This window comes from Drosophila teissieri, chromosome 3L (assembly GCF_016746235.2).
Source record: "Drosophila teissieri strain GT53w chromosome 3L, Prin_Dtei_1.1, whole genome shotgun sequence".
Lineage (NCBI taxonomy): Eukaryota > Metazoa > Arthropoda > Insecta > Diptera > Drosophilidae > Drosophila > Drosophila teissieri.
In genome coordinates, this window is record NC_053031.1 from 966229 (window position 1) to 987775 (window position 21547).

The 21547-nt window shown below is 44.7% G+C and overlaps 1 protein-coding gene across 1 annotated transcript in view; it reads left to right on the plus strand.

The window, feature by feature from the left end:
* Positions 1-4583: 4583 nt before the first annotated feature.
* LOC122618575 (glucose transporter type 1) overlaps positions 4584-21547 on the plus strand; it is a 33391-nt gene continuing 16427 nt past the window's right edge. Inside the window, 2 exon segments of the mRNA XM_043795114.1 lie at positions 4584-4884; positions 12301-12573. Of these exon segments, the coding sequence (XP_043651049.1) occupies positions 12553-12573 (21 nt within the window). The 5' untranslated portion in view covers positions 4584-4884; positions 12301-12552.

Here is a 21547-nt window from a genome sequence, read left to right on the forward strand (position 1 = left end):
CGCCTTTGCAAATCCCTTTATAATTAAGTCGACCGTTCGCGGCAAGCAGCGGCGGCGGATGGAAAGTCATTTAACAATATGAAAAGCAGCTTCGCCGGCACCATAATTGAACTATTTGGTTTTCATAATTGAAATTTTCCCCAGACAATTCAATAATAATTATACAGAGATGCTCTCCGTCTGTCTCCTGCGGCACGTGAAAAATTTCATTAAGTAACTTATTGCTATTATTTGCATTCCTTTCTGCCGCAAAGATAATTCGCAGTATTTTTTTTTCTTTTTTTGCGCAACTCCTGCCTTTGTCGCCGTCGTAATTAAATAAATATTAAATATTTTCCGAGCAAAAGCGGGGCAAAAACTACACCATTTAATGCATTTCCCTCCCGTTTTTCGCAGCCAAAGTCGCTCGATATTATTGCCCAGATATTTGCGCATATTTGAGCGCTTTAATGCGACCATATCGATGGGGTGGGGGAGTGGGGGTATTGGGGGAAAACCGGGGACAGCCCGAATGGTAAATGATGAAAAATGCTCTGCATTTTCCGCACCTTTTTGTGTGGCCAAGCGGAATAAAAAGGAGCAGAGCAGAGATCCAAGAAATAAAGAAGCCAACGCACAAATATTGGCTCGCTATTTTTTCGAATGAATTATGACTGCGTCGAGGGTCGTTGGGTGGGCGGAGAAGTGATGGTGTGGGCGGAAAAGTGGTCGGAAAAGTGGGTGGCGGCAGCTCAGTGAAGGAAGAAAGAAATTTTCAAGAGGGTCCATGATTGGACGAGTGGCCGAGCAAAAGGTGTTCCAAGGTAGTTGAGCAAATAGTTTTATTGAAACCGATATTAGCATATGCCACGAATCACGAATCGAACAAATGCGGAAAAGCTGGGGGAAATATTGGGGGAAAACTGACAGATTGTGGGCAGCTAATCAGTGGGGCGAATCATTATTTTAATGCTGTGTGCTAGGGACTTCATTTCGTGTCCTTTCTTGATGCAAAAATGTTGAATAGCTTAGGTTCTTGTGTTTTAAGGTACCAAAGTGAATTCTTTATTCAATTTGCTTTGCAATTTGTAGTTTCTTACGAGCAGAGAGTTCTTAATGAGACTTTTCTCGAGTGTAGATATCCTGGCGAACCCCCTGCCATCCTACGCCCGTGATTTCCTTACTCTGCTCTTATTTCAGCATGCCTTTTGTTGTTTTTCTTTCGGCACGCGTTGGCGTCCTTGTTGTTTGTTCGCTTTTCCCCTTTGCCTCTTCGGCTTTCACCGCTTTCCCCGCTTTTCCCGCTTTCACCGCTTTCTTCGCTTTCCCGCACATTTCCTCAGCTGCTGCTGCTTCTTATGGCCAACCATTGTTGTTGGTTTCTTTACTGACAACATAATAATAAGTTTTCTCGCTCCCCTGTATGGTTTACGTTGTTTTTCCCGCTGCTGTTGTTGTTGTTGTTGTATTGCGGGCAACACTTTCAAAGGCCAACCTGCAGCTGCTGCTTCCTCTTCCTCCTTTCTCCAGATGTTGTTGTAGTTGTTATAGCTCTTGTGGTATTGAGCGCAAAAGTTTACGAACGCTGCAAGCGGGGGGGTGAAGGGTGCAGGAGGCCACAAAAAATATAATGCACGCACATACGGCACACTTAAAAAGATGGGAATGGAATAATTTGCGGGTATTATTATCAATAAAGGAACGCTCTTTTTATGACAGCTCCCACAAAAGAAAGAAATGGTTCTTGCATAACAAAGATCCTTTAAAAAAAACTAGTAATCATTTGTGATCCTTTCAAACTGCGTCTAATATTATGCTATAGTTTTTGTTGGCTTGCAATGCTGTTGGAATTCTGTATTAATTATTATATAAATGATTGATCTTATTTTAGCCAATTTAATATAAAAGTTTCTTTGCCTGAACCCATTTCTCGCAGTGTAAGCCGGGCAACTGGCCATAACTGCATGCTTTCGGCTGTGTTTGTGTGCGTGCACGAATGTCCTTTATAGCGCTTTGCGTGTGTGCGTGTGCCTGTGGGTGTGTGCGTGTGTGTGCCAACGCCAACTTGGATTTCCCTTCGTTCAGCGCTTTATGGCGATGGCCGCCCAATGTTTTTCGCAGCCGTGTCCTTTACACACACTTTAAATTATTTATTTTTACACTTTTGCTGTAACACATTTTCCGCCGCCTGTGAGTGTGTGTGTGTGTGCGAGTGTGAATTGTTGTTGCAGCCTACGAGAGCTGCCAAAGTTCGCTGTGTTCGTATACGTATGCGTACTTGCCACATGACAATCCGCTATCCCCGCCCCCGTCCACGCCCATGCCCCCACCCACCCGCTCTCGGCTGCAGAAACTTGTAAATTATTTGCCTTTTGCCTTTATTCCTTACACATACGCGCACAAATTGTCTTGAGTTTATGTGTTAAACTTTACATCCCATCCTTGGCGGGGGCGGGGAGGGGCAGCGGATGGTGGGCGGTGGGAGGTGGGCGCTAGGTCGTTGGGTGGTGCGTCATTGTGGTGCTCCGTGCTTCAGTCGCCTACACTTACCGACTTTGCAAAAAGCCACGAATAAGGATCAAAAGGAGTAGTAATAAACCATATATCATATAATCACTAGTAAAGTAGACTGTTTAATCCAAATAGTTTTATAGTTCTTGAGACCAATCCCCTTTTGTAAATTTCGATTCTTTTTTATTGTGAAGTTTTTGCTTCCTGCAAGTGCGAAATGTTTCTCGCAGTGCCGCTGGCTTGGCATGTAAATGATATGTTCCCTTCGGCCACGTCCAAGCTCAGAAGATGGAATCGCAGAAGACGACGACATGACTGCCTTTTATTGCTCCTACGCCTTCGCCAAGCCCCTCCGTTCCCATTTTCCCACGCTTCACCCCCCCAACACCCCCTCTTTTGTTCAGCTGTCGTGGCCGTAGAACAAATGAACAACATAAATAATTGCAGAGGCACACACACTCACACACACTCACATACACACACACGCGTTGTGAGAAAACTCGCACGCACACCGAGAAAGGGTGGGAAAATCGCAGGACTCCCGAGAAACGTTTGCAGCCTTCGAATTGAGATTAATGAGCAGCAAAAGTGATTCAAAGTCAGCATCGCATCCTCGCCAGCAACAATTTGTGCACCAGGACGTTAAACTATGGCGCTTTATCTGCACACATTAGGCGGATTTATTGAGAGCCAAGCTGGCAACTACTTCGCAAGGAAGTGGTGGTCACTATCTTGGCTGCGTCCTTGTGGCATTTCCCAGCCAAGGAATACATTGGCTCAAAAGTGTGTGCTCATATACTAACCAATATTGAAGCAACAACATATGCATGTATCATATCTTAAATTCGATATATTTGCACATTTAGATTGGCTTTTCCCACCATATTTATGGGGGCGATTATAAATTATGGGCTGAATGGCACTTGGAAAATCAGAGCCATAAATTACATAGTGTGACTAATGCGGGCTACTGCTTACTGGCAGTGTTATTGGTAATACCGAATCGCCAGCTCAAGTGCATGCTGCTATCAACATACACATAACTGCAAATACTCCAGAGGCACGCGTTACTTTCCACTCCCATTTCCCATATCCCCTCCCACATACTCGTATATTCCCACTCCAATATCGATTCGATTTAATCGGCACTCGAGAGTTGACACCCCCCACCCCGCACACTAATTGCGGCAACACCCTCGTGGGGCATTAAGGTCTTACCTGATAACAGACCGCAATCGAAACCGAAACCGAAATCGAAATGGGAATCGGAATCCGAATCTGAATCGCAATCGCATCGCAATCCGAGGCGAGCGTCGCGTAATTGCAGATACAAATGCGATTACACTAAGTAGCTTGTCTCGATAATAAATGTGCCACTCCCTCCTCCCTCTCCCCCCAAAAAGGGGTGGTGTGGGTGGTTTGTATTTAATGGGTGTTGTCTTATGTGGCAATCGAATTCGAATGCAAGCCTTGCTTTCACTTGCCGCTCGCCTTGCCGCAGAAAAACCAAGTTCGTTTTGTCATCGCGTCGTATACGTAATTAACAACAAGGCGTATGCTAAATATAGTGTTTATTGGAATATGGAAAACTTGATATTGTAGGAACTTCTAACAGTTACTGCACTTAGGCAGCTGCTTTGTTTAACAAGTAAAATGGGCTTATGTGAACTCACACAAACTGAAAGGCAGCGAAAGTCATAAGCAAAATAATTCATTATAGATTAACGATGTAATGATATAAGAGTTGTTATGAATGCACTTTTCCAGAACATTTGTAAGCGTATTCCAGTCGTCGGCTGGAACTCTCTTGCTGCTCCTCTTCGCCTCCCTCTCCGCTATTGCCCTCCCTCTTGCGTACCCTTCGCATTGTTTTTACCTCTCACTCCGCCAGTAAGCATATCACCAACAGGTTTTACGGTTTATCGGCTCTCCGGCTTACGCTCTCCCAATCTCCCATTCTACCAATCTCCAAATCTCCTAGTCTCCCAATCTCCCAGTCTCCCATTCTTCTCGGTAGCTCTCATCCGCTCGCACTCTCCGCGCCTTCGATTCTCCACTTTTCTTCAGGCCAACGCTCAGTTTGATCTGGAACTTTGCCGCCGTCAGTCACTTCCAGTCCAACTTCCATGCGGCGTGTTTCGTGTTTCGGTTGTTACTTTCGTCTAGGTGTAAACATTTCTAATTAGTGTTGTGTTTTCGGTGCAGTAGTTCCTTCCACTCTTCGTTATCAGTCGCGTAGTGCTAATCGACTGTATCTCAAGTGCGCTTGTTACCGTAAAACGTCTCCGTTCTTTTTTTGGCCAATCACTTGTATCAATAAATAATTAGGGGCTATCGCTCCGTGTTTATTTCGAGACATAAATTAATTCGAGAAAGCAGTGAGGCGCAGGAGAGGTAAGCGGAACGAACACTCAAGGGGGATCTGTCTTTGATCTTAATGCAGCTATCTCCCTCCCTCTCTCTATCTCTTTCACTCCGACAAGTGGCAATGACATGTCACACGAGCAAGTACAAGTGCGAGGGAGACAGACAGCAAAGGAGATAGAGACAGAGAAAGAGACGGAGAAAGCGGTGAAGTTGAAAGAACTCGACGAGATAAAGCAATAAACGAATATTGCAGCAAGTTTGCGCGCTTAAAAACAATTGCATTCCCATTTAATTTTACAACGAAAATCACGATGCTGCAGCAGCAACAACAATAACAACAACAGCTCAACTCAATTAAAAACCTTCGGCGGCCGGCAAAAAAAGATGAATTAAATTGTGCAAACAGAGAGACAGCAAAAACAACAAACACAAACTTCAACGCCGCTCGTCGTTACTCTTTTTTCCATCGTAGGTTTTTTCGCTCGTAGATATCGGATGCGATTACAGTAAATATCCAGTAACACACACAACCGGTTGAACACAAAAAACATTCTTCGGAAGTAACTTTAAAAATAAATCATTGCAAGCACATTGCGTCACGGCAATTGACACTCATGTTTATGCCTTTCAACTAAAAAAAACCGATCTTTGAATATTTATATGTATGTTTTTTGTAAACTAAATGAATTATATAGAAAATTTGTGAGTAATATTATATGTCATCAGTTTTAGCAGTATAGAAATGCAGACTTCTCTTAATGTAAATCTTAGTCACATATACTTAATAATTTGAAAAGAGTGATAAGTTAAACTGATAAGTTAAATTTACAACTGCAAGTTACAAACATAAACTTTATGAATGACAAAGTTTGCGTTGATGGCAAGTGGTTTTTGTTTGCGGAAGGCAAACACAATTACTGATTGCGGTTAACAGTGCTTCATTTTCCAAGGTGTTATCACATCAATGCCAAGCGTTTCTTGAACAACGTACTTTTAATTATACTGTCGCACTTTCTCAAAATTGCCCCATAAGACTTGAATCAAAATAGCTTTGATTGTGTTTTTCTGGATTTAATAGATAACTTTTAACCAGCTGCACTTGAAATAGCCTCCCAAAATAGCAAAATCATGATAATACGTGCAGATAGTAAGATTATTGATTTAACATGACGAGCACAAAGTTAATCTGCACAGAAAGTAATGAATTGAAATCTTAATTATGAATTTATAAAAAGCTAATCTTAAGTCTGGACATTGCTCGCTCAGAGTAATCAGTAGTTTTCGGATTTTCCAGAGTTTCGGATTTAAAGTTTACCTTAACCAATATTTATTGTATGTCGATTAACCCTTTTTTGCTACCTTTCGGATGTTTATGATTTTTATGGCTCTTCCACGCAACTGAGCAAATGCCATCCAATTATAGGTGAATCCATCAGAAACAATTGCCTGCACATTTGCACATTTTTTACTAAAATAATACATCTGTATTTTGCGATATTTTCGAGTGGCTTAAAGGGGCAGTCCGTATGCGCTCCATTTTAATGAGTAATGAATTGAAATTCGATGACGAACAGATGTGGAATGTTTGCAGATTGATAAGCACCAGTCGGTTGTGGACTAAGGCACAGAATTTCCAGAAGGCGGTTAGAATTTTATGAGCTGCATCGAATTCCCATTAAAAGTGCGGATTGATTGGCTCAGGGAACTCTGGGAGTTTGACAATGCCTTCGATTCTGGAAACCCCATTCGGGTATTCAGAGTGCCTCGCTACGCATCGAAGACAAGACTAGCCACATCACTCTACACCGGGAAAATAGGGAGTGGCTTTTAAATAATGAATCTAAGAAACACATTTTGTGATCAGATAACTAGTATCTAGTTTATGTCTTATCGATTATATCTTTTGTAGTCAAATGAAGTACATTTCTGTTGCAGTTATGAGCTTATTCAGAAATATTCATTAAGACCATAGCTGATGGGCTTTAAAAATTGTCAGCCACTTTTGCGGTATTAAGGCATTGCATTATATTTTCTGTCAGTTTGGAGCAATTTCCTCGCTTTTGGCACACCTGCTAAGGTGAAGAGGCGCCACACTGCAGCAGTTTTCCTCCAAACATCGAATCATGAAAATTGCATTGAAACTATTTCAACTTTTCCGGGCGAAGCGAAGGCGGGATGAAAAGTGGAAACGTGGAAAAGCGGAAAAGCAGAAGAGGGACTTGGTGTTAGTTGCTGTTTTCTGGCAACTGCAGAGATGCCCCTCAAAAATTCATGAGTGCGAAAAGCCACAGCAGGAAAAGTCGCATATAGAAGCAGTTGAGTGGAGGGGTCGCCCCCTCCAGAAGCAAAGTTTCGACAGGCAAACAAAAATCATAACGGAACCAAGGAGGATTGTGTCGGCGGATTCCCATGACCTTTCCCTCCTTGCACTCTCTCTTCTCTTTTCGGCCATAGGTTTCAATGTTTATTAAAAGACAATGTCACTACAGAGGCGAGGAGTGAAAAGGACGAAGGCAAGGACAGCGGAGCTCGCGACCAGAAAACCTCAAAAAGGCATGAAATGTCAGTGATTTGACGCTCGGGGAGATTCGGGTAGTTAGGTCCTCTAGCCCCTCCAGGAATTGCTAGCTGCTCATATGCAAAGTTACAGTGGGCACTGTGGTGCGAAGGAATGGAGGCCATTTTACTTTAGTTATAGTGTGGGTTAGTTTATAACGAGACTCCACTGTAGGCAAGTGCCAGCATTTGGACTGAGGACTTCAGGCTGAAGTCATTGTAGCCGGGCAACAAAACGAACTGCAGCAGCAGCGCAAGAAAACACAGCAGAGTACGAATCCGAAAACTGGCAAATGGGAAATGGGAAATGGGAAAACGGGGCACAGACTTTTGCTTTTCATTCATACGAAATTACCTGCGGCCAAGAGCTTAATGCCAGCTGGACTGCAAAATCCACTTAGGAAGTTGATACAATCAGTTCCTCTCCGGCCAGAGATGCAACCACTCCATGCCTCCATGCCTCCACATCCCACATCCCACATCCTGCTCCTCCATTTCCCACTGCATCCTGTGGCCTGCATGAAGGACGTGGATGAGGATGAGAACGGGAACGGGTACGAGGATGTGAATGTGAATGTGAATCAGGCTGTACATGTGGATGTAGATGGATTCATTAAAACGAATTGCAGCGAGTTTAAAGGCCGGTCCTGCAACGTTGCACATGCAAAAATGTACACTCTACTCATAGTATTTTCAAAAATATATAAGTTTAGTGTATGCTTACCAAAATCAAGGTATTCTGAAATATGCTTACTAATAAATAACTATACTAAATAACTATGCCTAATAGTAATTTACCATTGTTTTTAACAGCTTTTTCTCGCTGTGCACATTTGTAGCCCTGTCTGAGTGTGTGGCCGACGGTTGTGTGTGTGTGAGTTGTTTTTGGGGTTTTGTTTCGGGACTCATTGACGTGCAACATATATGGTGAGGGGGCGTGGCTGGTCTGCGGCTACTGGGGATTGGTTTTGTTTGCGCCGCAAAGTATGCAACGGCAAGGATCCCTGGGACAGGATCTAAAGAGGAGCTGCAGGAGGAGGAGGAGGGGAGGCTTGCGGAATGAAATTTGGCTTGGCTGCCTTATTTCGGTTAAAAGTTTGGCCCCATCCACAACTGGCCACAAGTGCAGAACGCATTAAAACTGCAAATTAACTGGAGAATAGAGCTGATGGTGATCTAGAAACCCCAACGCCTAATTAGGAGAAGAGGTTCCGCCCTTCGAGTCGCATTCGTGAGCCCGACTCTGAGGTCTGTTAATTATTTATGCTTTACATTTAAATGCACAGCTTAGACTAAAACACACACTCCAAAAACTAGGCGTTCCACGGCCTTTGAGCCGCTCCACATTCAAGTGGAAAGTGGAAAGTGGAGGGGCCTGCTGCTGCTGCTGCTGGGGCAGCACTTCCGCGTCGGGAAAATGGGAAAGAAAGCATAAAGCACACACCACCACACACACATTCACACACTCACATGTGGCATAAGGGCTGCTCCACGCCCACACACACTCGCAGAAACACACTGAGAAAGCCAGATAGGCTGGCATATTGTGCTTACGCATACATTTGCGCAGACAAACACAGACCCAAAGAGCATCCTACATCCTACATCCAACATCCAACATCCTGCGTCCTGCGTTTCTATCCCAAATCCAAAGTGGAACCGAGTCGAGTCCCCAGACCGACTGAACTCCGTGTAACATGTTAATGAACTGCGCCAACTGTGTTTGCACAGAACTTAGTGTAATGTAATCCAGGCTGGGCACAGAATCAGGCTGGAACCCTACGTGCACTGCGCAAAATGGGAGGTTATTCTGGCAAGGAAAGAAACTTCAGAACAAGATGTTTAAACAAACTATCAATTGGGCAGTTTGATATATCAGAATATCTAAATCACAAAAGTGTCCAAAAGTATGTCTTCCACATCTAAGAAATCATAAAGAACAATCCTAAAGTTATAAAGCTTTCTCGTCATTGACCGCAGTGTACGTACCTACTCACACTCACTCCAAGGTACACACACACACCCACACACACTCTCAGGGACGCACTCACACCTCAACGCCCGATGTGTCGAATGTTACGCTAAGGAGTAACTTTGACATTTACCATTCAAGGCTTATGAGTGCCACCGCAGTGGCATGGGGCTGCGGGTCCTGAAAGGGGGAAGGATACCCGCCTGGGCAATTGCCTTATGGTTATTTTCATAGCCCTGGCCTGGCCACAAAACTGCGAGCCAAGTGTGACAGCGACATGGCCAGGGAAGAGGACCAAGGAAGAAGAGGACCGAGGACCAGGCGAAGGACCTGGCAACTTGAATGGAGGCAGCCAGTGGGTGGCAAAAGGACGAAAGCGAAGGACGAAGCTGGCTGGGCGAAGTGAAAAGTGTGTGTGAGTTTGCAACGGCGACAATCCAGCTGGGATTTTCTCATTTTCCTCTTCTTGGCGCAGAGGCTTTCCTGTTTGGTACTTTTGTTGTGATAGGAAAGGACACGTGGGTGCAAAGGCCTCACACACAGGACATCATCAGGTGGAAAATTAAATTGCATTTAAGGCAATTGACAGCGCAAGACGACGGGCCACATGTGCCGATGAATACTTTTGGTAGCTGAAAATGCCTTCGTAAATTATTGGACGCAAGTCTGCAATGTTGACTAGATTTCGTTGGTTGCAGCTGCGAAAAGTGCACTGTGCAAAAATGGTACAAAGTGCCATTAGCAATGCCGCCTTTTATGTTTCCATGTGCAAAGCAGGTGCAGTAGTTAGACGTCACGATTATTCATACTGTTGGCCGAAAGTCAGGACGAAAGTCAGGGGAAGGATGAGGGGTGAGGGGCGAGTCCTGCCCACTGCCCACTTGCAACTGCTGCAGTGTCGTATTAATTTAGTCAAGTGGCCACTCAAATTTAGCCAGGACTACAACTATTGTGATGGGAGGGGGGAGGGAGATGGCAAGGAAGGATTGCCAGGACGTTAAATGTGCAAATTCCACTATCTCCTCTCTCTCTCTCTGCACCTGCTACCGCCTGCAGCCGTCTCTTTCGCTCTTTGAGGCTGTGGTGTCTGTGTGAGATTTGCATAAGTGCAGTGGTGTTAGTGCGGGCAGAATGTCACTGACTTTTGTCAGCCGCCCGTCAAATGGGCGCCCAAAAGTGTGCAAAGCGAAAGCGGTGAAAGTAGAACGGAATTGTAGGCGGGGGTGGGGCTGGGGGTTGTCGACTTTCCGTGGAGCAAGGGGGAGGGGGGGGAGGGAATAGCGAAATGCCTAATGATTACAAATTGCTGGGGGCAATTTTAATAACCGCCACGACCGCAGAGCAATAAATAAAACTCACAATAAACACATTGCAACAAAGGAAGTGCGGCAGGCAGGAAAAGCTAGAAGCTAAAAGCGGCTTTAATGCATAGTTGCGATTAATATTCATTTCATGCGGTGCAGCGCTCCGTTGGAGGCCATCTATTCATCCAGCCAAGTCAAGTCAGCTAAGCCCAGCCAGCTTTAAGTGCGGGAATGCAGTGCTGCAGATGAAGATGCAGATGCTGATGCAGATGCAGATGAAGTGAAGTTGATTTCTCTGAAATGGGCGGTGAAATGGGGTTGAAATGGAAGGACAATGCCGCCACATCATGCGCATCATTAGCCGTGATGCAGAGCCAACTTTGAAGGGAGCCTAATTTACACGCAGAGAAACACTAATTAGCAGTGCAGGAATTTCTGCTTGTGTCTAAATTCTACTCATAGTTCTTTGCATACTTTGAAATGCCTTAAAGTATACAGCTCATCTTAGATTTGGACTTAAACTGTGTGTTCAAGCATCCACTTGACTTGCTTAAAGTTTTCACCACTGCACTCTCATTCTGCGCAAGCTGTTTCGCCTTTTTCCCCCGCATTTTCCAGCTCATTTCGACTGCCAGAGATTTTCCTTGCTCGCCTTTTGCTTGAGCAGCGAATTCAAGCCTTGCTCGATAAGAGATAACCAGATAACCGGATAACCGGATTCTAATTGGTATCATAACTCCGGGGCCGCAGCCCGAATTCGATATACTCAAGAGCTCTTGTCTTGCAAGCCCGCTCGGTTTTGCCCCATTTGCATATTCATTTTGCACATAATCATCGTCGTTATTATCGTCAGGCCCCCGTGTGTGATCCGCACTGATGGAAAACTATCAAATTCATGGAGTAATTAACAGAGTGGCGGGGAAATGGAAATGGGAAACGGAAAATGAGAAGCGGCGGCATTTGGGCGCCTAAAAATAGAATTTAATTTGACTTTTGCCAGTTGGCAGCCGCACACCTGTGCGGAAATGGATGGGAATAGCGATGGGGATAGGGATGGGGATAGGGATCGAGGACCAAGTTCCCCCACTGATGTGCTGACAGCATTAATTTAAATGCGGTTGTGTGATTTTGCCGCTTGGCATGTCAGCCAGTTGCTTAAAGCCGAAAGCTAACATTGCAAATTAATTCGGGAAAATCTTTTAAGCAGAGTGAGATTGAAACGCAGCATTGCTGTTTAAAATTGGCGCTACTATGTAAGAGTATTTTTCATGCAACACTGTATTTTTCCTACTTTCAGTCAGTTATTAGTACTATTAAATTTCGGAAACATTAAAAGTTGCAAAGCACTTAAGCAATTTTACTGCAACTTCTGCAGCTTGACGCTGAAAAGCTCATAGTTCTCAAGACTCGGGTATTATTGTTGTGAAAAAACCAGGCAACTTTGGCTAAAAGCAAATATTAAAGCTGGTGTGCTAATGGAATCAGGTGATTAGTGCTAGGAATACACAGAATATACAGAATACACAGCCCCCTTTGAAAGTAAACTCCACGTCCAACAGCTGCAGTCTGCACTTCTGACTCACTTATTTCTCCTTTTTTCCCCTCTTGCAGCTCTCCGGCGCTCGGCAAACGACAAAACTAATTTACGGCATTAAAAATGCATATTTTCTAGCAGTGCGTTGCCAGTTTTTATCATTTGCCGGGAAGGCAAAACGGAAGCCAGGAAGGCACGTCGTTCGAGGCGATTGCATTTGACTGCGGAGGATTTTGATTCGGAGTCCGAGTCCGAGTGAGAAAGTTCTTTAGTCAGCAGCCGAAGGAGCGGAGGATAATTCACATTTTTCTCACGGCACTGGCAACGAAATGGCTTTCCTATGTGCACCGGTAAGTTTCGCTTTATTTGGCATCCGTTTTATCCCCCAATATACTATATAATACCCCATACCCCCATACACCCGATACATCATAGCGCGATAGTGCAGTGAAAATTATAAGGAAACGGTTTGCACTTATGGCGAACATCATTCTTAACGTGCCATACGCGGCGTATGCGTGATATTTTATCCATTAAACTTTTCCGCGCTCGTCACTCTTCGTTCGTTCGCAAGTGATTTTAATAATGTGAAAAATGTCAGATCGTTATGCTTAAACTGCCGCATGGCAGCGTTATGCGCCCCAAAACTCTTGCATTGATGGATTGCAGGCGGCGGCGAAATTAATCATACGCCGTGTGCGCCGCAACAGTTATGCCTCTTTAAGGGCGCCCCATAATGCTGGTGAGTGCTCTCCTGGGCAGTGGAAGTGGGAAGTGGAAAGTGGAAGCGGAGCTGCGGCATGTTGACAAATAAACACATGCCATAATACGTGCAAACTCCGGTCGAGAATAACGAAAACAACAGCTACGGATGGCTAGATCGAAGCCGAAAATTGAGAGTTTGCCTTGTATTAACAGCTGCCCGCAATGTCAATATTCCTCGTAGATTCCCAGCATCCCAGGGATGCGGCATGCGGCATGCGGCGAATTTGCGAGAGCAACAAGCAATGACAATGGCGGCATCATCGGCATCCCAAAAGCCAACAGCCAAGACAAGCTGGAGGCCCAACTGCCGAACGGTGGGCCATCATCAATATTTCACAATTTACTCAGCTTACTCTTAAAAATAACTTAAACTTATCGTTGATTATAGAAATCTTAATAGATTTAGTATATATCTGTGCTGAGAAAATGAGGAGCATCCCTAAAAGTAGACTGTTCCAGCTTATCTTCTCCTTCTCTGGCTGCAAGTCTGCAATGATTTTGTATTTCTGTTGACTTCTGACTACAAGTCTGCTATGACTTTGTATTCCTGTTGACTTCTGGCTGCAAGTCTGCAATGATTTCTTACTATATTTCCGTTGACTTGCCTAGGAATCTGCAATATTTTCGCCGTGTGCTCCATTGTTCGAAACCCGAATCCTTTGCCGTCATATCCCTGCTCGCCAGTGCCGTCGACTGCCGGCTGTTGTGAGTGCTGATTGTCAAGTGCTCGAGCCAGACACGTGCTTACACAGCTATCCACAGCTATCCACAGCTATTCTGCAGCTGCCACGCCCCCCGCCACCGCCCCTCTCAATATTTGTTGAATTTCGAGTTAAGCAAACGTGCAAGTGTATTTAATTTGTGATATCATCGAGGGGACTGGCATCTGAGTGGGCAGCAGTGAGGTCACTCGGCTTACCCGATCCTTGGCCAAGGGTTTCGGTGTTCGGTGAGCCTGTCTGTGTGTGCTGTGCTGTGCATGTGTGTGAGTGTGTGCGTGTGGCCATTAATGCAGCATTTAAGGATTTTGCGGTCTGAGCTGCATGCACTTCAATGGAGGGGAGTGCAGAAGGGGGAAGGGGGAGGGGTGGTGCTCGAAACAATGCCACATTCAAGTGCATTTGAGCAGCAATAATTTTTGCGGTGAGCAGAGACAAAAGCCTATTAATGAACACACAACAACAACAACAGCAGCTTGCATTCTCTCTGCGGTTGCAGGTGTGTGTATGTATGTGTGCGTGTGTTTCATTTAATCAATCATGTATTGGGTGGACAAATCGCTTAAGACAAAAGCCCCCCAAGAAGCCGAGTTAAAAGGCTTTTTATTTATGACGTTATTACGTCTCTGAATAGAGGGACTATCTATCTCGCTATTTATCGGGGGAAGTGGAGTGGAAGTCCCTTGCAGTTTGTGCGGCTCGTTAATTGAATTTTAAATGACTCGCTCTCGAAAAATGATTAGCGGCCTCCCTCATGCATAAATAAGTTTTCGATTCTGTTCGCTAATTTGATTTGCCGTCGAGAGCTGACAAAGGGTATCAATTATCGTGGCCAGCCTGGAATTATGCCGCGCAGCAAGGATGGCATAATGCCCGATTACTCCCGATGGGCAGGACGAGCACTGGTTGGGCACTGGGAGGCCCAGTTGGAGGCCCAGTTGGAGGCCCAGTTGGAGGCCACTTGTCATAGCTGCCAGAACAGAAGAGGCCATGCTGCGGACGGACTGCAGGCAACTTTTGTCAGTGACCAGGCCTCGAAGTTGGTGCACCGTGAGAAAAGTGGGGAACTGCCAGTAGGTTTCCATTTCCAGTTAGCTAAAATGGCCATGTTTGCAGCCCAATTTTGGGCTCAAGACAAACTCTTCTGTGGGATGCTGGCTAATAACTTTTGCCGTTGACTCTATCAGCTGGCATCTTGATTGGCCACAAAGTTCGGACTCTAGCAGGTTATGTATGGTATGTGCACTTTTTGATATTTTTCCGTGTATGAAGGCACGCCCCCTTTCGGCGCCCATGAATAACTGCTCAATGCCCGAACACACACATTCGCATGGCTGACTGCTTGCGTCATCAGCATCGTCAGTGGAGTGGAGTATCAGCCTTGGCATGCAGTCAAAACGCAGCTTCTGCCCCTGCACATCACAGTTCCCACAACTATTTTTCTATGTCAGGGGACAGGAGACAGGACGCAGGACGCAGGACACAGGACATGGTTGCAACTGGCCCAGACTGCGGCGGAGGCCACTGCGATGCCACTGAGGCCACTGGATGTCATCAACTTTGCTTTGGCTCTGCCGAGAGCCTCCGCAAAGGCAAGGCAAACAAAAAGCTTAACCTCAGCACAAATTTAAGCAAATATTTGCCCGGCCCCCTTTCCCCTTTCCCCTCCACCTTTCCCCCTCAACTCCAGTGCTGCCCTTCGTCTGCCTGCCATTTCCATTGATGCAATTGAAGCCGGAAGCAGTTTACTCTTATTTTGCCCCTTTTTGCGGTGTCAGCAAAGAGTTTAACATTAAGCAGGTGCAAGGCGGCCACAGAGAGAGAAATCGCCCATCAGTTGCACTTGACAACTTCAAGTTCCAATCAATTAGTTCTACCCAAATTAATACGTCTTCGGATTGAATATTGCTCACACCAGCGATTGTTTTGGCATCAGAACATCTTTTTCTAGGGAAATTCGAGCAAATACATTTGGAAATTGAAAATAAAGAGTCCTGTTTTGTGCCGTGTTCAGGGAATTCCCCCCAACCCCCCGAGGAAAACGACGTTCGACATTCGCTTGATGCATGCACGATTTTAATCGGTTAAATGCCAGGGGAAAATGGGGCAATGCAGGCCATATCTTGCGAGCAGTGCCAACTAATGATGCGCAAAATGTTTACAAATCATTTTGTCAATAACGAGGAAGGGATAAAGGACGCAGGACGCAGGACGAAGGATCCTCCGCCATCTGAATCGGCCCATAATTTGCCCACATTTCTTGCATTCATCCGCTGGATGGAGCGGCCATGAAAAGGTCATTAGTGTGTGCGTGTGTACGCAAGTGTGTGTGCTTGTGTGTGACACAAATGGCCATTCAATATGCCAAGAAAGGGGTCGTGAGCAGGGGGGTGAGCAGGGGGGGCGCAGAGGGGGAAGGACATGAGCTAAAGCCAAAGCCAAAGCCATAACAGCCACATGCTTTTTTCCACAACATTAACGCAAATTGCAAATAATAAAAATTCAAAATACCGAACCGTAGAAAAAGCAGCACGTGTTGCTGTTGTTGTCTGCCCACTGTGCTGTATGTGTGTGAGTGTGTATTTGTGTATGTGAGTGTGAGTGGTAAGGACGAAGTGGGGTGCTTAGGCAAAACCACAACAACGAGAAGCCATGGGCACATTTATCGCAGCCAACGAGGCATTTTTTAAGTCCTGCAAAGGTTTGCATATGGCCGATGCGAAAAAGCGAAAAAAAGTAGTTGGAATAGATGGAGAAAAAATCCATGCACCAGGGAAAAAGGGGGGAAACTCTGTTGGGTTTCCCAGGGTGAATTTCCTGCCATTGAGCCCTAATTGATCCTTTTGCGGGGAAGCCTTGCAGGAGCTGCAGGTTGAACTTTGCCCAGTTGTCCGAGAAGACAGTGAAATGTTAGAGAACTGAAAAGATGCAGTTGCTATGCGTACATTATATAAACAAGTTACCTGTTCCCAATAAGGAAACCATGATATATCCTTGCATTCCGCGGGACTCGCTTGATTCAAACGGAAATCTATTTTATGCAGAGGCACGCAGCCTGGCCAAATCCTGCGGATCGGCCGCCCACGTTCATATCAGGATATATCGTATACATATGTACGAATGTATATATGGGCGGGTCCTTTTCCTTTTCTCTGGCTCGTGACTGGCGAGGCGTTGGCGTAAATGCTTTGCGTATGCATCCATGCATGCGACGCCATCTCGTGCAGCCTCGTCCTTAGTCCTTCGTCCTTGTTCCCGCATCCTCCAACCCTGTTCCTTGGTCCCTGGCACTTGGTGCTCTTAACTGGACCCGGGGACGCGGCGCTGGCATACAATTTATGTGCGAAATATGGCGCCGCACACCTTTTACTTTGCGCTGCCTGGCTTTTCTCCGCCACATCCTTTGCCTTCAGCTCCTTCTTACCCTGTTCCTTTCCATTTTCCTTTCCTTTCCTTTGCCGCTGTTTGTGGCCAACCTGCCACGTGCGGGACAAAATTAAAAGCCTTTGCATGCTCCACTTCCAATCTCGACGAGTCCTGCGGAACTCTTATTCATTGCAGCTGCACTGGGGAAAACTTCCCCATTTATTTTGGTAATATTCGGTGGCCCTCTGAGGAGATGTAACATAAACAGATATAGTATCTCGAAATAAGTATCTTTAATCCTTCTAATGGCTTGCTTTGCTTCTATTTCTATTCCATTCTATTTTATTACGACCGCGTTTAGCTGGCCAGAGTAATGACATGGCGACCATTGGTGACCTCTCGATGATCTCACCGCCCACGTCTTCCATCTCGAACGACCAAGATCCGTTTGGACAGCTGCCCCCGCTACCGCCGCCACTGCGTTCCACCCAAGTGCTCCAGCCACTGAGCGTGTTTCCAGGTGCCCGCCAATTATTTTTCTCTGCGAGAGTTCTTTTTGTGTTTCGAGAATTACTTTTTTGAATTACTTTCTGCATATTTGGGTGCCGTACACACTCCTATATGTATGTTTGTTTCGCCCTGTTGTTTGCCTGCAGTTCTTCGGCTTTTGTTTGGGCATTATTTGTTTGATTTCCATATATATACAGTTTTTGCGTTGAGTTTGCCCGAGTTTTTGCGTAGCTTTTTGCGCCCATTGCAAAAGTAACTCTTGCACCTTTTGTATCAAATTTCTGATTTGGTTTTCTTTGCCTTTTTCCGTTGTGCCATTTCCAATTGATTGCAACTTTAATTGGTGTGTAGATTGGGTCTTTGATTGGTCGGTTCGTTTCCATGATTTATTTTTCATTCATCCACACTCACACACACACTTGCCTGCTCCACATGACCACCACACCACACACGAAACACCAAACACGACACTCATAGTCCACCTGTACAGGTGTAACCCTGTACGACCGGCACTAGCTACACTCGAACTACACCGCCACCGAGAACCGCATTTTGCCCCAAACTTTTGTTTAGCATTTTCAGCAGCATTCGCTCGATCAATCAATCAATCAGTCAAATCTCAAAAACCAATCAGTCCAACAGTCGCCCATTAATGTATTTCGACTCTCTCTCTCTCTCTCTCTCCTTCCCACACACACTCTATCTCTCTCACTCTCTCTATTTGTATAGTTCTATATATTTGCTTGCCGTTTGTATTGCCACTTTTTGACTATATAAAATAAGAGATTTGTTTGCGTTGCCACAAGAACCCGGTTCATTTCCAAGTTGCGAATTTTTCAAGTAGTTTTCAACGCTGCTGTGTGTGTGTTTTTTTAACAAAATTGTTTATTAGAGCGCAGCCAAAAAACAAAAAAACAAAAAAAGCGAGTAATGGCTGTCACAGCCGCTTTGTAAGAAATTTTTGAACGCAAAAATTACTTGTGTGTAGCTGCCTTTTTGTGTGTGCTGTCCAACGTGAAAACCGAAATCCAGCTAACAAACTGCCACATTTTGTGCTCTCTATTCTTCCATAAATACCAACAACTACAACTACAACAACTATGAACTACAAAACAACTACAACCACTACAAAATGATAAATGAAAAATGAAAATGACAAAATCTCGACAACCTAAATATTTGCCTTGGTTCTTATGTTTATTTTAATGTTTGTCTTATTTTAAACAATATTTGTGTATCACATAAAACGTGTAGAGTGAGTATAAGCGATAACCAAAAAAGAAACAAACAGCTTGTGATATTATTTTTGAGTTGTTGCGTTTTCATTTCGGCTCCCTGTGTTCTTTTGTTGACCCCCCACCCCCCCAAAAAAGATAGCCTCGATTTGTAATGCTAAAAACAATTTCCCCCTGAATGGCAGTGTCCAATTTGAGCGAAGATTCCTACGATTATGTTTTTGGTGGTCGACGTAAGACTCCGCCCACAACAACGTCTACACAACTCAAGCTGACCTCACCGCCCGTGCGTTTGCGACCCGAAGGTGGGTAGTCCTTAGCGAGAGAGTCCTGCAATGTCCTGTGGAAGTTCCAGCTCGGAACATGACTCACAAGCGCCTTGCAGGACCCTCTGTTCACCCCAGCCCAGATCACAGCTATAACCAGAACCCCATCTGTATTTCATCTGTACTTTCTCCTGCCGCCGATCGAATAGACGCCTATCGCGGAGCCAACATAAACAACGGAAGGTTCTATCGCCACTCCTTCAGCTACGCCCCCAAAAGGCAGCGCCACTCGAGTCGGGATGATCGAGACCGCGAGTCTAGGTTGAGATGTCATGGCGAGGACGAGGCCACACTGCGCCAATTGCTGCTCGAGTACGTAGAATGCGGATACAGATACTGATCCTGAATCGGGAATCCTAGGCACACAGTCCTCCGATCCGCTTGCAATTGAGGATGGGAGAGAAGTGACCTCGTAATGGAGCCGCTGGCCTTGGGGGTCAGGAGCTCATTACGGGCCATTAATTTGCCAGTGCGAGCGGAGGATTGGGTGGCCATAAATATGCGCTTTCAGTTAGACAAATAAACAGCAATTATTTGTGTGCGCCATGTTTATTTAATTTATTAAACAAATAGCGAGCGATACGTGTTTTTAGTTTGGGCGCAAATAAATTGCAATTTCCATTTTAATTTGTGTGCCATTCGGTGGGCTCATAAACAAGGATAACGGCCTCAAACCCTTTTTTCGGTTTAATTTGTGTGGCCTGTGATATATTAACGAGCAAATATGCAATGTATATGTTTAATGTTCTCCTCCCACACAGATTTGCGCAAGTTATGTTCAGTTAAGTGTCCTGCGTGTGTCCTTAGACTGTCAATTATTCATTGAGGGCCTTTGTGTTGTGTTGTTTTTGTTGCGCAACCTCCCCGACAAAATCTATCACATATAGACCCCGAAAATCAACCGCGGCAACCATACGACATTCACCAAACCCCGAAAAGAAAAGCGAGAAAAGCGAGAAAAGCGAGAAAAACGAGAAAAGCAGTGAGCAGAGTGCGCTGCATGAGCACAGCGACTTTATAAAGACATAATTATTGTAAAAGAGACTCTATAACTAATCAATTTATCGTATCGACGGAGTCCAAAGAAAAGCCAACAAAATGATGGGCACAATGCCACCCAGGTACATAACCATAGAGTTAATCTAAAAATTAATTAACTTTAACATTAACATTTACAATAACAATAACACTAACAATAGCGACCAGATCGCGCTGCGATTAAAACCAATTCGAACATCACTCATCCGCCATGTATGCCGAGCACACGTTTCGTTTGGTTTTATTTCGTTTTATTCTTTCGTTTCATTAACCATTCATCCAATCGAGCTGATTGTGTGGCGCATTAATAACTGCGTTCGTGTAAATTTAAATGGCTTCTCATCGTTAATTAAAAAATGTTAATTAGCAGCGTTTGTTTGTCGTTTGCTGCCACTTCGCCATTTTACCATTTTACCATTTTGCCATTACATAACCGCCTTTGTTGCTATGTCACGCGCTGTACAAAATTGCAATTCAATCGAAACGTATTTACATTTACTTTGCTTAAACGTCACCGAGTGATTGAGCACATGTGTCTGTAATTTGATTGCCAAACTCTACACGTCAATCACTTGAGTGCGTACTAGGGATGGCAAATTTAGGGGAATACCTATTTTGGAATAATCTAGTTCATATTTTGATTAAGTAAATATTAGAAATTAAATGCGAAGATTATATAGTAGCAGATAATATACATTGAAACTAGAAAATCCTGTTTAATATTTTTGATAACCTAATGGGTAAATTATTTCCACTGTTTGAAATGCTATACTGAAGTATCGACATATTTGGCATCCCTAGTATCTGTGTGCTATGTATTTTCTCGTTCTATGCAAATGCCTGCATCGCCAGAAATGCATTTCGCCAAATGCAGACGATGCAAAAGCGAAGGAAGTGCGCAATTGTGGCGAAATGCATTCCTCGCGTGCAGCCAAAACCCTGCCTCACATGTTGTACAATGTCTATACGTGTTCTCTATCATCCAATTCCCGAACGCCCTTTGAACCACTAAAACTGCCACAATAACTCCATGACCTCCATGACCTCCATGAACAACAACAACAATAATAACAACAACAACAACAACAACTCAACCATCGAAAACAACAACAGCCACACGCAAAGTGGCCTGGTATTCACACCACTCAATGAGTATGCAATTACAACCAACTAACTTCAATTACGAAATCTAAATATTTTTGCTCTATTCCATTGCTCTATGCCATATTGTAATGCAATGATAATCCAATGATTTCCCCTCCCTTTTCTCTGCATTTTGCACTGCTCTCTACTTTGGCACTCGTAGCCCCTCAAATTGATTTGTTAATTATTAGAACATTTGCCCGAAATCCAGTCACTTTGCTG